Source organism: Gastrolobium bilobum, unplaced genomic scaffold, assembly GCF_033153095.1.
Source record: "Gastrolobium bilobum isolate Gb01-03AN ecotype WA unplaced genomic scaffold, APGP_CSIRO_Gbil_v1 utg7478, whole genome shotgun sequence".
In the NCBI taxonomy this organism is placed as follows: domain Eukaryota; kingdom Viridiplantae; phylum Streptophyta; class Magnoliopsida; order Fabales; family Fabaceae; genus Gastrolobium; species Gastrolobium bilobum.
The window spans coordinates 288,048-305,689 of NW_026897341.1; the positions used below are offsets into that span (position 1 = coordinate 288,048).

The window sequence follows — 17,642 nt, forward strand, 5'->3', positions numbered from 1 at the left end:
AATCTAATAGCATGCAATCCAATACATAACATAACTGAATACTACATAGTCATATCATCATGCCTGAATACATAAATGTACATGTATCGAATATGAACACTATGCAACAATACATCTTTTCCAAAAATACGTCTAAAACAAATAGTAGCATCCGACCACCCAGAACTCCACATCCTCATACTAGTACATCTAGCCACAGTTAGTGTCCTTGTCCCATGAGGTTCTTCAATTAACTGTGTTCCTGAAATCATATCCCCAAACGGGGTTAGAGACGAATCTCTAGTAAACTCCAGGTTTATGGAAAACCCTCCATACCCTGGGCTCACTTCCTGCATGACAGTCAGATACATAATATACAAAACATCATATAAGCAAATATCATAACTGAACAAAGCATATATACATATCTTATCAAAGACAAACGCAGTCATTCCCAAGGTATGACCCCAAGCGAAAATCAACGCACGTAACAAATATCTTTTACAAAAATCATCACAATACTCACATCAGAACAAAACGTGTTATATCAAAGATGTACGCAATCGTTCCCAAGGGATGACCCCAAGCAGAAATCAACGTACGTAACAAATATCATTTACAAAATCATCATACATATCCCATAAAACATGTCATATAATCAAATATCATAACTAAACAAAAAATATACACATATCTTATCAGAAACGTACACAGATATTCCCAAGGAAGGACCCCAAGCGGAAATCAACGCACGTGTTCCCAAGGGAGGACCCCAAGCGGAACCAGAACATATCTGAGGCGTACGCAGTCATTCCCAAAGGAGGACCCCAAGCGGAAATCAACGCACGTGTTCCCGAGGGAGGACCCCAAAGCGGAACCAGAACATATCAGAGGCGTACGCAGTCATTCCCAAGGGAGGACTCCAAGCGGAAATCAACGCACGTGTTCCCGAGGGAGGACCCCAAAGTGGAACCAGAACATATCAGAGGCGTACACCATCAGTCCCGAGGGAGGACCCCAAAGCGAACATCCGGGTACTATACAATCAATGGCCAGATATTGTTACAGAAATCATATTACAGAAGTCATATCATAACAAAACATATCATATTAACACATATCAAAGTAAATACATCAAAACAAAACATATCATATTATCATATAGCTCTATATGAATGCATCTATATCATATATCTCATACAACCTGACCACAGTCCGTACACTATGGCGGAACACAAAGTAGGAGCGAACCCCATAAACATAGAGCTTACCTCTTGAAGCTTTTTCAATCCGCTTACTTGTGGCACAAGTTACTTATATATCTTCAAGAAGGTTCCGATCTTTTTCAGTCCCTAGGTACACCTAGAGAAAGAATACAAAAATACAAATCAATAAAATGCTATCATGCCTAGATTTTACATAAGGCATACATTTTATCGTTTATTTTCGTTTCTTTACGTTTATGCTAAATCTATGCCAATACACAAGTCATATACTAATTCCTTTCAAACTTACATATAGAACCCCAAAGCTAGTTAGAATAAAACCACTAACTCTTAGGGGGCATTTCTCACTTTACATGGACTTAACATGTCCTCAACATAACTTACAAATCATAATTCCAAGTCCAATACAATTCCAACCCATTTACTTCTTTATGTTCATGACTTTTTCTCAAGCTATCTTTTGTTAGCAACCATTCCCTTCATCACTACATTGAATATCCATCATCATCTCTTATTTAAATATCACCAAATACCTCATTTGTACCTATTTAAGGATGAGGGCAGATTTCACTCATAAGTGTTTATCATTTTTTTTCTCATGTTTTTCTTTCCTTTATTTCTCACTTCACATAACTCCAATTAAGTAGATAATCATTAACCAACCTCAAGATACATAAACACACATTCAAACATATTAAAGCATGATATTCCTTGTTCTTTTCCTCTTGGCCAGAATACATATATATAGGAACAATGTCTTTTTCTTTAACTTTCATCACTTTTACCAATCCTAATTCACACCACTTATCAGTAATTACATACAAGGTATTATTTTCACTTTGGCATTTCATCAAACACTTGGTCTACCCCTTTTATTGTATATAGGTTGAATTATACATGAGAGGTAGGCCATCCATTTTCTCAAATTTCAACATCCATTCTCAATAACTTTTCAACTACTACGAACAACAATTCATCATCAATTTCCAATTCAAACTAAATTATTTTCTACCAAAATATGCTCACAATTATCAAGACTTAAATCACAAACATAGAACCATAGAATTAGAGGTTTCTTACCTATAGTTGCTATTCCAAGCTCCAAAGAACAAAACCTAAGCTTTGCTCACTCAAAAGCCCCACTGTTTCACAAGGATGAATAGTGCCACGAATTAGGGGTGATGAATAACTCTCTCCACAAGCCAAATCAGCCCAAATAGAGTGGTGGAATGGATTCACTAGCCTTTTTTCTACAATTTTCATGTATGGCATCATGACTTTTGGTGACCAAATGAGTGAGAATGGAAGGAAGAAAAGATGAAACCCTACGTTGGCTTCTAAGGAAAAAAAATGACAGTAACCAACGCGCACGGAGAGGAAGAAATGAAAGCTTACGGGTTTCTTAAGGCTTTTATTTGAAGTTACTCTTTAACTGGGTAACAGCTTACCTATCTACACATCTCTATTCCCTACCAAACTTTGTATACTAGTCCAGAATATTTTTATGGTAATATTTATAATTTTACTTTTTACTTTCGGGTAACTTTATTTACCTGCATTTTTACTCCTTAACTGTCATTTTAACTCCTTTTTCACCAAAGGTGACTTTATTTCTTTTACTTCTAATTATTCTTCAATATTAAATCCACCATTACTAGTAAGGGTTATTATATACCTCTTAAGTGGATTCAGAGAGAGGGATACACTCCTCTTTTTCCTCGAAAGTCTCATCATTGTATAGCTTCAACCTGTGTCCATTTACTTTGAAGGAACGACCATGTTCGGAGCCTTAGATCTCAAAAGCTCCATTTCCTGCATCATTTACAATTTGATATAGTCCAGTCCACCTTGATTTGAGTTTTCCTGGAAACAGTTTGAGTCTAAAATTGAAGAGTAGCACTTTCTGGCCATTTTTGAGATCTCTGTTTCTGATCCTTTTATCATGCCACTTCTTCATCTTCTCCTTATATAATTTATGATTTTCATACGTGTTCCCTCTGAATTCTTCCAATTCTTCAAGTTGTAGCAGTCTCTTTTCTCCTGCTGCCTTTTCATCCATATTGAGGGCATGGAATGCCCAGTAAGCTTTGTGTTCCAGTTCGAGGGGAAGGTGGCATGCTTTTCCAAATATCAGTCTGCATGGAGAACATCCTAAGGGTGTTCTATATGCAATTCTGTAAGCCTATAATGCTTCATCTAACTTGAGAGACCAGTCTTTTCGAGAAAGGTTGACTACCTTCTCTAAAATTCTCTTAACCTCTCGGTTAGAGACTTCAATGAGACCACTGGTTTGTGGATGATATGGAGTTGCAACCTTGTGTTTGACTCCATATTTCTCCAACAGCCTCTCAAGTTAGCGTTTGATGAAATGTTTCCCCTCATCGCTGATGAGACAACATGGGGTCCCATATCTGGTTAAGATGTTCTTCTTTAGAAACTTAATGACCACCTTAGCATCATTAGTGGGTAAAGCAACTGCTTCTACCCACTTACTTACATAATCTACAGCCATTAATATGAATCTGTTCTCACAAGAAGGAGGGAAAGATCCCATGAAATCAATCAAATAATTCAACTTCTAGAATTGGGTAGAGAGGCATCTCATTTTGTCTAGTTAGGTTACCCTCCCTTTAACATTTAGCACAATTTTTTGCATATTGGAGTGCATCTTTAAAGAGGGAGGGCCAGAAAAAACCTGATTGAAGAACCTTGGAGGCAGTCATGATTCCACCTAGATGACCTCCATATGAGGACGAATGGCAGTGTAGAAGGATTTGCGGTTGTTCTTCTTCTGGGATGCACCTCCTTATCATTTGGTCTGCACATCTTTTGAACAGGAATAGTTCATCCCAGAGATAGTTCCTGCAATCATGAAATATTTTTTTCTTCTGCATTCTGTTTGCCTCGTAAGGTTCTAGTCCTGCTGCAAGGAAGTTGGCTATATCAGCAAACCAAAGAACGTCTGCTTCTATATGATTGATGCCAAACAATTGCGCATCTGGGAACGTCTCCTTGATGGGTAGCCCTACTTTAATGTGTTCTAATCTAGACAGGTGATCTGCAATTTGGTTTTCACACCCTTTCATTTCTTTGATCTCCAGATTGAATTCTTGCAGCAGTAAGAACCATCTGATCAATCTTGGTTTTTCTTCTTTTTTTGAGAAAAGATATTTGAGAGCTGCATGGTCAGTATGCACAATAATTTTTTATCCTAAAATGTATGGCCTGAATTTTTCGCAGGCATATACTACAGCCAACAGCTTTTTTTCAGTGACTGTGTAATTCATCTGAGCTTCATTCAAAGTTTTACTAGCGTAGTATATGCTAGGAAAAAGTTTGTCCTTCCTCTGGCCCAGAACTACCCCAATAGCATGATCACTTGCATCACACATTAGTTCAAAGGGTAAGTTCCAGTCTGGAAGTTGGATGACAGGTGTGGTAATGAGCTTGTTTTGCAAGGATTCAAAATCTTTCAAGCAATCAGAGTTAAACTCAAATTTCTTATCTTTTTCTAACAAGTGACACAAGGGTCTAGCTATTTTGGAAAAATCTTTAATAAACCTTTTGTAGAAGCCTGCATGCCCAAGAAAAGATCTCAGTGTTTTTACATTTACTGGTGGTGGCATTTTTTGCTATGGCTTCTACTTTGGCTTGATCCACTTCTAGTCCTTTGCTGGAAATCTTATTTCCCAGGACTATTCCTTCCTTCACCATGAAATGGCATTTTTCCCAATTAAGCACTAGATTAGAGGAAAGACATCTTTGGAGAATTTTTTCTAAATTGTCCAAGCAGTGGTTATATGACGTTCCCAGCACAAAAAAGTCATCCATAAAGACTTCTACTCCTTCTCCTATCAGATCATAAAAAATTGAGAACATACACCTCTGGAACGTTGCTGGTGCGTTACATAACCCGAAGGGCATCCTTCTGAAGGCGAACGTTCCATATGGGCAAGTGAAAGTGGTCTTATGTTGATCTTCTGGTGCTAGAGCAATCTGATTATACCCCGAATATCCATCAAGGAAGCAGAAGTATTCCTTTCCTGCTAGATGATCCAGCATCTGATCTGTGAACGGGAGTGGGAAGTGGTCTTTTCTAGTGGCATTGTTGAGCTTTCTATAATCTTGGCAAATTCTCCATCTTGTAACCTTTCTCACAGGTATTAGCTCATTTTTTTCATTTACCTCTACTGTTATGCCTCCCTTTTTGGGGATGCATTGGACAGGACTTACCCAGCTGCTGTCAGATATTGGATATATGATCCCTGCATCTAGCCATTTGATGACTTCCTTTCTTACCACTTCCTTTATTATAGGGTTCAGTCTTCTTTGGTGTTCCACTGAAAAACTGTTAGGGTTAGTCAATAATATTTTATGCATACAGAATGAGGGACTGATACCTTTGAGATCTGCTATGGTCCAGCCGATGGCTACTTGGTACTTTTTGAGTTTGTTAAGCAGCAGTTCTTCTTGTTCTTTGGTAAGAAATGAAGAAATGATCACAGGAAAGGTGTTATCGTCCCCTAGGTAGGCATACTTCAGGTGTTGGGGAAGAGGCTTTAGTTCTAGGTCAGGAGGTTTTTTTGATGAAGGTCTTTTAGGTTGTTTTTCTTTTTCAGTTCTTATCAAAGGTTCAGGCATTCTTTCTTGCAGATAGCAACTCTGCTCCCCTTGTTGTGGACCTTCTTCTTCCTCCTCATATTCTTCCCCTTCTATTTTTATGCTGAACTGGTTATCTAACACAGTGAGGGCTGAACATTCTTCCAAATCTTCACCTTCGTCCTGGAACTTCATTTCCTTAACGACGTTGAATTTGATTTCATCATCATGTACTTTCATGGTTAGTTCCCCTTTTGTACATTGATGACTACTCCTCCAGTTGCTAGGAACGGTCTACCTAGAATGATGGGAACGTCAATATTAGCTTCATAATCCAAGATGATGAAATCAGCGAGCAAGATGAATTTGTCCACTTTGACTAGCAGATCTTCAATGTTCCCTTCTGGTTTGACAATGGATCTGTCTGCCATTTGTAAGGTTACCGTGGTTGGGTCAGCTGGTCCAGTGGATAATTGTTTGAAGACAGATAGAGGCATGAGATTGATGTTAGCCCCTAAATCACACAAGGCTTTCCCTTGGTATGTGTTTCCTATAACGCAGGGAATGGTGAAGCTTCCTGGATCTTGAAGCTTAGGTGGAAGTTTGCCTAGATACTGGCAACTTTCTTGTGTCATTTTTACAATCTCATATTCTGTTATCTCTTTTTTTTTTAGAGAACATCTTTCATGAATTTTACGTACCTGGGTATTTGTTCTAGTGCGTCCACCAGAGGGATGTTGATGTGTAGTTGTTTTAAGATGTCCAGGAACTTACCAAACTACTTATCTTCCTGTTGCTTCTTTGTTCTCTGAGGAAACGAATTTATTTTGGTATTGGCCTCTTTTGGGTTGGACTGATTGGTTGACTGTTGTCCACTTGGTCTTCTTTGGCTTCGTCCTCCTTTTCATGCTCTAGGTGTTGTGTTTTTGAAGCTGCTTCAGATGCTTTAGTCTGTCCTTTTTCTCTTGACAAAGTCGTGGGTGGTGCAGTAGCTTTCCCACTTCTTAGGGTGACAGCCTTAATGTGCTCTGAAGGGGAAGTAAGTGCCTCTTTTGGTGAGGTTGTTGAGGGAACGTTAGTATTCCCTGATAGTGATCCTGGTGTTCTGGTTTGGAGATTGGCAGCAATCTGTCCCAGATGGGATTCAATGTTCCTGACCACTGCATCATTCCTGGTGACACATTCCTTGACATAATTTTCCAGGGTGTTGATGCATTGGTCATCTCTGTGGAATGGAACGTAGTTGTTTCTCCTTTGTTCAAACGTTCCACTGCTGTTGCCTTGCTGATACTGTTGCTGGGTGTTGAATGGTCTTTGGTTCATGGGTGGCCTCTATTGGGTGTTGTGGTTCTGATCCTTAATGATAGTTCCTCCAGGATTTGAATTTGTACTGTGTCCTGCTTGTTGATTGTCTCTGGTGAAGTTCCTGTTGCCAAAATTTTTTGCATAACACATCAATGCAGTGGATGGGCAGTCTGTTGAGTCATGAAGGTCACCACAGGCTGAGCATAACACACCAATGCACTTTATGCAAAAAAATTTGAATAACACACCAATGCAGTGGATGGTTCAGTTTCAGCTGTTGTGAGTTGCAAGACTTCCATCCTTGGTGCTGCTTGGTCAGCTTTCAGGTTCTTCACTTCATTCATGAGTGATGCCAACTGGGCTTCCATGGCAGTTTGTTTATCCAGTTCTAGCATGCCTGGCTTCCTTACTGGGCTTACTCTGTCTATTGGCCATTGGAGACATCTTTCAGCAGTTCCTACTATGATTTCGTACCTTGATTCCAGTGTTCCTGTAAAGAAATATCCTCCTGCAGCAAAATCTAAGTGAGATTGAGAAGTATGGTCAAGTCCCTTATAGAAAGATTGTAACACTCCCCAACTCTCTACCCCATGGTTTGGACATTTTCTGATGATGTCCTTGTATCTCTCCCAGGCTTCATAGAGGTTTTCTCCATAAAACATTCTGAAGTTAGAGATTTCTCCTCTAACATCATCTTGTCGGGACATTGGAAGAAACCTCTCTATGAACTTGTTAAAGAGCTCCTCCCGTGTGTGGATTGATCTAGGGGTGAGAGTTTTCATCTATGTTTTTGCCTTTAATCTTAAGGAGTGAGGGAACAACCTCATTCTCATGCTCTCCTCTGTCATACCCTCAGCTTTAAAATTATCACAGATATCTTGAAATGTTGTGAGGTGTGTGTAAGGATCTTCTGCAGGGAGTTCATTGATGACCCATGCTTCCCTAATCATGTGAAACATGATAGGTTTCAGTTCAAAGTTGGTGCTACAGGAGGGGGGATTACTCCCTTGTCTGGTCTGTTCCTGAAAGGAGCAGCCAAAGTTCTGAAGTTTTGTTCAGGAGGAACTTCTTCATTGTTATTATTATGATCAGCCATGTTTTCAAGAATTTCTTCCCTGAGGATTCTTCTTCTCCTATGATGTGTACGTTCTGGTTCAGGATCAAAGAAAAACTCAGGTACTTCAATGGAGTGGTCAGAGTTTGTTTCAAACTCTTCACTCATAAACTATAAACACAAGTTATATATGCACAACAGTATTAGTGACATAAAGACAAATATAAAGGTAAGGTCAGATATACAGAATATGTACTAAAAACAGTAAATAAGAGCAAAATTTAGTGTTTCTATCACCGGCAACGGCGCCAAAAACTTGTTGGGTGGTTTGCTGATGGTGGAAAATTATAAGTTCTAATAGAGGATGTTCTTCTGTTCTTGCAGAACACAGATTCGTTCCCTTTGTTCCAACCCAAGTGCGCAAGTGCACGCATCAAGTAATAAAGGGAGTATTAATGCCCAAATTATCGTTCCCACGAGGATAGAATCCTAATTATTGTCTTACACTGTTTTATAAAGAATGAAAATGAGAAGAAAAGTTAGTAAATGAACTGTCTGGTCAGACGTTCCCTACTGTCTTGACAACGTTCCTCAAGAACAGTAGGTTCAATCTGCTGGCAAACAATTACATGCTGTGTTATGTATGTAATCCTTCCTGTTTAGAAGAAGGTGAGATAATAATCATTGGATTTGATAGTTATAATTATATAAAGTAAAAAAAACTACTAAAGTAGAAATAACTATAATCAAGAGACAACAGGGTGATGTTTTATAACCGTTAAACAGAAGGAACAGATTCACTGATTCACTCTTAAATAGCTGTTTTCTCTGCTCAAGACTTAGCACTTCTTGGCTTTATCCCAGTTTCTTGTCTGCCAACTCTGATTCCTCAGCTCATGGACTAGATGGCTCACAAGTTTCCATATTCCTACGGCTCCCTTGACTCCAACAGGTGCTTAGTACAGAACCTTAAAATGGACGAGTTGGCCCTTTATTCCTAAGGTGACCAGTAGTGTTTTTGCCATAACACTACCTTCCCCCAACGGCTAAGCTGTCTGAAATCCCTTCCTTATGAAAGTTCCTTTCTCAGTATGTGCCCAATTTCCATTGGTACACAATGAATATAGCTCTCTTAGCCAAAGAAATACAAAAAGCTTCAGTCAAGTGTTTTGAAAACAGTTCTTTAAGAGTTTCACAGATTACTCGTTCCACAGATAGTTCAGCTCATGGCTGATATTTTAAACATAATTATTCCCAACTGAAGTCCCATAGACCCGAGATTCAGTTACCAGATAACGAATGGAACGAAGAGAAAAACACTTATATTAATTTAAAAGACTGTTTACAGAAGAAACGTAAAATGGAGAAAAATGGGTTATTGCTCGTGAGGAGTCTTAATGGTTGATACAGAGAAGAGAAGAGGGGTTGCACTTAACTATAGTTATAACTTAAAATAAATCTAAGCTACTAACTACTACTACTACTAGGTGATCTCTTCCTTTCGAACTTCAAACCCTACAGGATTCGATGATGCTTTTGTGTGTGGGTCTTCCTATTTATAGATGGAAGAGGAGCGGAAGTCTTGTAAATCCTTTAGAGCAAGTTGCTTGAATGAGGGGACGGGAATGTGGCAGCAGAGTGTGGAGACTGCACAAATTGCTGGATGGAACAGGTTTTGGTGATGATTAGCCGTTGTTTGCAGTCTGCCTCATGCCTTGCTTTCTTTTTCAGCCAATGAGAACTCTTGATTCTCTGCTCTTCACGTTTCCAGCTGCTCAGTTGGTGCACCGCCTTGCTTTTAGAAGACTTTAACTCCATATTACCTGCAAAGACTATAGAGGCATTAAATGTGTCTCAGTCCGTTCCCCTTTTAATATATTTTAAAGGAATACGTTACCATGCGTTCCCCCACTGTGTTTTTGTCACAAATGTGTAAAACAAGTGATTTTCGTGCTGAAGTTGCTCATCAGATGAGGGAACGTGTGGTATTTTGCCATCAAAATGGGCTTATATGGGAATGAATTTACGTCCCATCAAACACCCCAAAACTAAACTGTTGGTTGTCCTCAAACAACTCAGAAATATTGTATTGGGCTGCCCAATTTCAAAGAATAGCTCAACAGAAAGGAACTTGAGCCAGTGAGTAATTATAAACTTTTCAACAAATGAGCTACTCTTCATAGTTAAACAGTAAGAGGATTCTTTCCCCAGATAAGTGAAGGTTGCTGATCTTTCATCTCACTGTCACTCAAGGGTTGGTGTTTGCTCTATCCATTCCTGGATGTGATTCTTCAGGACTTGTCTTTCTGCTGCTTTCCTATGAAGTACAGTTGCCTTCCCTCCCAAGGATCTTTGGTGATGAGTGTATGGAAGTGTGGAAGAATGGTGGTCTGACTTGTGGGGTCAAGGAACGTTTGCTTTTGTGCTTTTGAACTTGGACTTTTTCGGTTTGGGGGAACACCTTTTTTTGTACCTTTTTTCTCCTTTAGAGGAAGGTTTTCTGATATTTTCTGAAGTCTTTTGAATGGTTGTTCCCCTTTGTCTTTACTTTTCTTTCTTCTATCCTTTTTGTTCATTTTTGAGTACTTTTGTTTCTTCTATCCTTTGGTTGTTCCACTTGGTTGACCAGGTGGTGTATGATGGAGTGGAGGTGAGTGTGTGGTTCTGTTTGATCCTTGACAGTAGAGTCCATCTGTCTTTCAGCAGTACTTACAACATCAAGGCAAGTTGAGAAGTAAAAAGATGATTAAGTAATCAACTTGGCTAAGTATAATGACGTCATAATTGAAAAGTAAAAAGATATTCCGCATTTTTTTAATTAAGCGTGGCTTAATACGATTACATGTTTACAAATCGTTATACACGGGGTGTTACACGGTTCGACTGGCCAGGGAACAAGATATGGTTTATACACATCTGCGACCTATCTAAACATAAGAGTCGCAGTCTTATGCCTTACACACCAGAGTCGCAGTCTGATTGTATAAGTAATCACATAACTTTCATACATTACATGCCTTACACACTAGAGTCAAAGTCTGATTGTGTAAGTAAAATCAACACCACTTTTATACATTACCTCGATAGTTAATTTAACACATCTCAGGCATATATCAATGCATATTCATCTTTCATAAAAGCATACATGCATATAAACCACCCTCCCATGGAGGTCGGTGGAACAAACAACAGATCAATCCGAGGACACGAAAGCTTACCTTGCAAGCTAACAATCCCAAGTCAAGAGTCCACAACCGCCCAAGGTCCACAAACAGCACTCTCGCGGTCTGTTTATACCAGCAATATAATTAATATTCATAGTCTAGAAGCTGATTGCATTAGGACAACGTTTCCTTTTTCGTTTAATGTCCTTAGGCTTCTCTCAAAGCCATAAGCCTTCAATATTATTGGTTCTGACTTAATTAAATTATTCCAGAGGTTCATAATAATCAATTAAGTGTCCAGAAACCCAACGCACGCTTTTGTTTGGGTAAAATAGCTCAAAACATGGTTTTTCTCATAATATCCCGATATTTCTCGGGGACATATCCGGATATCAATTTCCGGATATTTCCAGACCCCATATCCAGATATCCATATCTGGATATTTCCTGACCCAATATCCGAATATCCATATCCAGATATTCACAGACCCAATATCCGAATATCCGTATCCAGATATTTCCAGACCCAATATCCGGATATTTCCAGAAAAATATTCGGATATTTCGCGACAGAATGCAGTTTTGCATTTTCACGAAGATATCCCTTCAAGGTTCTATTTTTAACACTTCCAGACGTCCAAGCATGCAATTTTAGACACATTTAAGCAAGTGTTTATGTTGGTTACCTACTCATCTCATTTTACATGCCAAGACTCAACTTTTAACAAGAAAAACTCACGATCCAGGTAAGGAACATACCCAAGGTTCGAAACAACAAACAAATAGTGCTCTTTGAGCTCTCTAAACAGCCACAAGGTTCTGACTTCCAAGGTACACAAAAATGGTGATCAAAGGTTGGTTCTTTGCACAAAAGATGGCTCCTTGAAGCTGAAAATGCCATCACAAAGGCTCCCACAACTCAAACCAAAAAGTCAGCTACTACACCTCACACTTAGTAGCTAAAACTCAGAAATGGAGTAGCCTCACATGCACCCAAGGCTTGCTCTCACCTATTCAAGGTATTTTGGTGAAAGAACTAGAAGAAAAATTCTCTCTTAAAGGTTTCTATGGAGGAAAAAAAGGGTGGCAAGGGTGGCAGCTCAAACTCAGAAAATTCTCACGAAGAAGGCACAAAGAATAAACCTAGGATCATGTGCCACCCTTTATATAGCCCACTTAAGTTTTAATCGCACTGTATTAGCGCTAATAGCTACGCTTAGCATTTTAATCCCAAACTTTAGATTTTGAACCTAGTCATTTTTCTAAGATTTGTAATATTTCTATTTTATTTTTCGCAGCACTTTGCTGGTACGCACTTTTACGTAGCCGGTATCAGTTCTGACACCAATTCTCATTATTTTGACTTGAGACTTGTTTTACTAGTCCTATATATTATTCTAGTAATATATACACATTTTACATAATTTTCTGGGATACTTCATCGGTATGCATTTATACCGTGGAGCAGAACCAGTATCTACACTTTTCGTCAGAAGAGTGACTTTCAACATAATTAATCACTTACCATAATTATTCAAGCCTTCTCCTAATTATTAAGGTCAATTATGGAATTATTTCCTAAGTTCACATTTAATTAATTTAATTTCCTAATTTAACGGTGCGAGTTCTTACATTCACCCCACCTTTTTAGTATTTTGTCCGCAAAATTAGAAACATACTTGTCCCGAAACTCGGGGTATTGCCGGAGAAGCTCGTCCTCTCGCTCCCAAGTACACTCCTCATGAGTTCTTCCTGTCCACTGCACCTTGACCATCCGAATGATCTTTCTCCTTAACTTCTTCTCGCCTCGATCAAGAATCTTGAGTGGTCCGACGGGAGTTTTCAAGTTCTCCCGAACTTCCACATCATCCGGTTGCATCACGTGCGATGGATCTGCAATATACTTCCGAAGTTGAGACACGTGAAACACGTCGTTGATGTTGGCAAAGTTCAAAGGCAAGGCAAGCCGGTAGGCAACAGGTCCTACTCTACCAAGGATCTGGTATGGCCGAATGAATCGCGGGCTAAGCTTCCTCACTCCGAGTTCCCGACCAACATCGGTGACAGGTGAAAGTCTCACAAACACGCGCTCACCCTCACTGAACTCCAGTGGTCAATGCTTGACATCGTAGTAGCTCTTCTGGCGATTTTGCGCCTGCTTCAGCTTCTCTCTGATCATCTAGATCTGCTGGGTGGTATCTTGGACGAAATCCAAGCCAAAAAACTCGCGATCTCCAACCTCAGACCAACAGGTAGGAGTCCGACACCTCCTACCATACAATGCCTTGTAGGGTGCCATGCCCAGGCTAGCATGAAAACTGTTGTTGTACGAAAACTAAACCAATGGCAAATACCTATCCCATGCTGAACCCTGCTCCAAAGTGCAAGCCCTCAACATGTCCTCCAAGGTCTGGATGGTCCGCTCATTCTGTCCCTCAGTCTGAGGGTGATAGGTCGTACTCAATCTCAACTGAGTCCCAAAAGCTCCCTACAGCGCCTCCCAGAACCGAGATGTGAACTTCCGGTCCCTATCACTGATGATACTCTCGGGCACCCCGTTGAGCCTCACGATCTCGCGAACATAAAGTCTGGCCAACTGCTCAGTAGTGAAGCTCACCTTTACTGGAAGAAAGTGGGCAGACTTCGTCAATCTGTCCACAATAACCAAGATAGAGTCACAACCAGCCTGAGTCTTAGGCAAACCCACCACGAAGTCCATGGAAATGCTCTCCTATTTCCACTGCGGTATCTCAAGAGGTTGAATCTTACCAAACGGCTTCTGGTGTTCAAACTTCACCTTCTGGCATATCAAACAAACCAACTTCGTTCCAAGACACACCATCTTGGTTCTTAACATAATCAAGGCACTCTCTTTGCACCTACGCCTCTTTGATCCTTTCCATCAGCTCATTCTCAACTCTGACAGTTTCCATCTCGAGAAGTGCACCCCCACAGAAAGGTCACTGACAAACCTCAAAACTTCAATAACCTCAAAATCGTCATTCGATTCTCTGGGATAGCTAGTCACTTCATCAATAGAGGTGACCTGACCTCACATACTCTACTCCTCACAATAACTCGGGTTAGTTTAGGTCTTATTCCATGACTCTAGCCTCGACTTGACTTACAATTTAATAAATCATTATTCTCAAATAGAATCACATTCCTTTCACAATATGATATCATAATCATGTTCATTTCGAACAATACATGTTAGTTAACATGCTACTTCACATAGTAACGTACCTTAGTTCACGTACACCTGCAAAATTTCCAATTCAAATAACATAATAATTAAATATTCTATGCAACATTATACCTCAATCTCCTTGGCGTCTGTAAAATCGGAAGTCAATAAAGGATGGTACAACATCGATGTATTAACACAGTTCATGACATTTACTTCATGCTTAGTACTATTCTTGGTGTTAAGATGACAACTACATATGAAACATATCAATACTCTACATATTAACTAGAGTCATGGAGACCACTCAAGTCACAAAACTAACTGTACATACACTTGCCTCGCATATAAAAGATTGTGCATGGCCTTGCCACAAAGTCCAAGTGTTACACACTTAAATTCCTTAAAGAGAATTTCACATTCTCAAACAAAGCACCATCACAATTAGGTAATGGCGTGAGACATCTTACCTTCTATGCCCAGCTTTGGCATATCACTCTTAGTATATTTTATTCATCCCACCCCCTTGGTGGTTGTAGAGTATAAACTCATATTTCAAGTCTCTTAATGCATTATCATAGCGTGAGGCAACTAAAATTGATTGATCTATGTACCTCGTGCACCCGAACCACCCAATGAGTCAAACCCAAATCGGTACCCTCATAGGACTTCCAAGAGTCAACACTCCTAGGATCCAATCCCCAAAGGAAAGCCCATGACATAGATTATCGGCCAAAGAACAATTAGGCATACCATCCTCCTGTAAATCTCATACACAAGGACCACTCAATGAATCACACATCAATTGAGCGTCCGATGGAACTCCTCGGAGGTAACCTCTTCGGATACATCCCCTCCCGGGATAGTCCACAAAACATTGATGGCCAATAACCCACTCAATCAACCTAGTCCTCAGGTCAAATTATCAAACACTTCAATACAACATTCAATGTATAAACATAATTCATACATCATGTTATGCAATCACAATAATTCAACACAAAATTTCTCAACAACTAGTCCGTACCCAAATGATCTCAAGGTTGACCATGGGTAGACAATTAAGATCTGCTACCCAATCTCGGCCATCCAACTGAGGTACCACATCCGGATAAAAAGATGAAGTATCGCATTTCTCTTCCGTAATGGTAATAACCCTCAAAAATGGAGAAAATTCAATTATGGGCAAGTCTAGCCCCACAACAATCGGACTCGCAATAATTAAATGCGTCATCCCTAAGTCAAACAACACATCACAGAAGTATCCCCAACGTGAATTATACCTCTCGCAAGATGTAGAGCTCTGTCCGACTGCTGCCTATCCAATGTGTAAAATCGGCCAGTGGCATGTGGCACAACAGGTGCCTCTGTAGGTGGAGCAGGAATCATCTGAAGAGGGCTGCCTGAACTGCTGCATCCCTAGCAACTGTAGTATAACAATCCTTGGCCATATGGCCACTCTTTCCACACTTGAAGCATATCCGCTCCCCAGTAGCACAACGTCCTATATGCTCCTTTCTGTATCCCATACATATAGAAGTGTAAGAAGGTCTAGCAAAACCTCCCTGCTGTGTAAAGGTCCTCTTAGACTGACTCGGTGCCTGCCTCGCAGACAACTGCTTCCCTTTTCCTTTTCCACCAAACTTCTTGTCCTTCCAGGAAGTGGAACTGTTGGGTCCCTTAGCCTCAGCTACCTTGGCCCTCTTGACCTTGCTCACAATGCAGACATCCTCAATGACACGACACTGCTGAACCAATGTGCCAAAATCTCTAGATGCAGTACTAGCAATGCGATATGCTATCTCCTCATTAAGTCCCCTTTGGAACTTAGAAGCCAAAAAGGTCGGGGTCGGCATAGCAATAAGGAAATGTGCAAACTTGGCCAGCTCATTGAACTTAGCCAAGTACTCGTCCACAGTCAACGAGCCTTGCACCAAACAGTCAAACTCTCCCTGCTTTTTCTCCTGCGCATCATAGGGAAAGTATCTACCCAGGAAGCAATCCTCAAAGAATGGCCATGTGATGACATGACCCTGCATCTCATAGACGTGAGAGGTGTTCGTCCACCACTCATGTGCATCGCCCTCCAGCATGTAGGTGGCAAACATCAGCTTTTGCGGATCAGTACACTGCATAAAGATTGGAGCCATCTCGTAGCAGCAATAGGATCATAATACCTATCAAAAGAATGTGGCTTATGCTTGTGGAAAGCATTCAGCCGGCGGTCAATCACGTCACGGTCCTCAACAGGCTTATGGTAGGGCTGCATCATCCCAGTAAGATGACTGGCACCCTCCATTTGACTCTGGCTATCGTCCTGAAGACTGGGTGGAGGCGGTGGAGGTGGTGGCGAAGGATACTGGCCACCAGCAGGACCAGCCCTCATCTCTTCCAACATGACCCTCATCATGGTCATGTTCGCCAGGTGATTCGCCTCCAGCACGTCCTCGGTGGCTTTCCTGTTCGCCTCTCTGACGGCGTCCAGCATAGCCTGGTTTGCCATTCTCATGGCCTCCTGGTCGGCTAGTCGAGCCGCCTGCATTTCAGCCAATGCATCCAGGACAGGATCAGGTTGATCCTCATTTTTTTCTCAGTTTCTCCTCAATAATACCATGACTCTGTACAAGTTACACATAGAATAAGTTGATCAGGCCCACGCAATGTGGTCACTCATGCATCATCATAGCAAATCACAACAGAGAAACACACAAGACAAGACACACAGCAAAATATCCTAAGTTATTGCAATACATACAAGCTTTTCCCTAGAAAGTGTTCTGATACCATAAAATGTAACATCCCGTGTATACCCGATTTGTTATCATGTCATCGTATTAAGCAGCTCTTAATTAAAATGCGGAACTAACTTTTTCTTTTCAATTATGATGCCATTATTATTAACCAAGTTGATTACTTAATTCATTTTCAAAAGATTTCTTGTATGTAAATTGTAATTCAACAACTAACGGAAATACCTCATATATTAATGTGTTTCTAGTCACGGAACTACAACACGTACACCAGACATAATCCTGATAGTTTATACAACTCAAGTCTAACTAAATAAGGCAGAATCAATGTGGCGTGGATAATCCCTATGCACACCAAATAAGGCAACAAGGCCCAAC

General features: G+C 40.3%; 1 protein-coding gene and 1 non-coding gene across 2 annotated transcripts; one reads left to right on the forward strand and one right to left on the reverse strand.

Moving 5' to 3' along the window:
* Positions 1 to 6,046: 6,046 nt before the first annotated feature.
* LOC133306133 (uncharacterized) lies at positions 6,047 to 6,439 on the reverse strand. Its single transcript, XM_061506413.1, has one exon. The coding sequence runs from the start codon at positions 6,437 to 6,439 to the stop codon at positions 6,047 to 6,049; it is 393 nt and encodes a 130-aa protein (XP_061362397.1).
* Positions 6,440 to 7,694: 1,255 nt separating this feature from the next.
* Positions 7,695 to 7,801, forward strand: LOC133306136 (small nucleolar RNA R71). The gene has a single exon (XR_009750850.1). It is a non-coding gene; the product is annotated as a small nucleolar RNA R71 (small nucleolar RNA).
* The last annotated feature ends 9,841 nt before the right edge of the window (positions 7,802 to 17,642 follow it).

Bases quoted from the DNA above. Each gene is read 5' to 3' on its own strand.
- LOC133306133 (XM_061506413.1), bottom strand. From the start codon at position 6,439: ATGACACAAGAAAGTTGCCAGTATCTAGGCAAACTTCCACCTAAGCTT.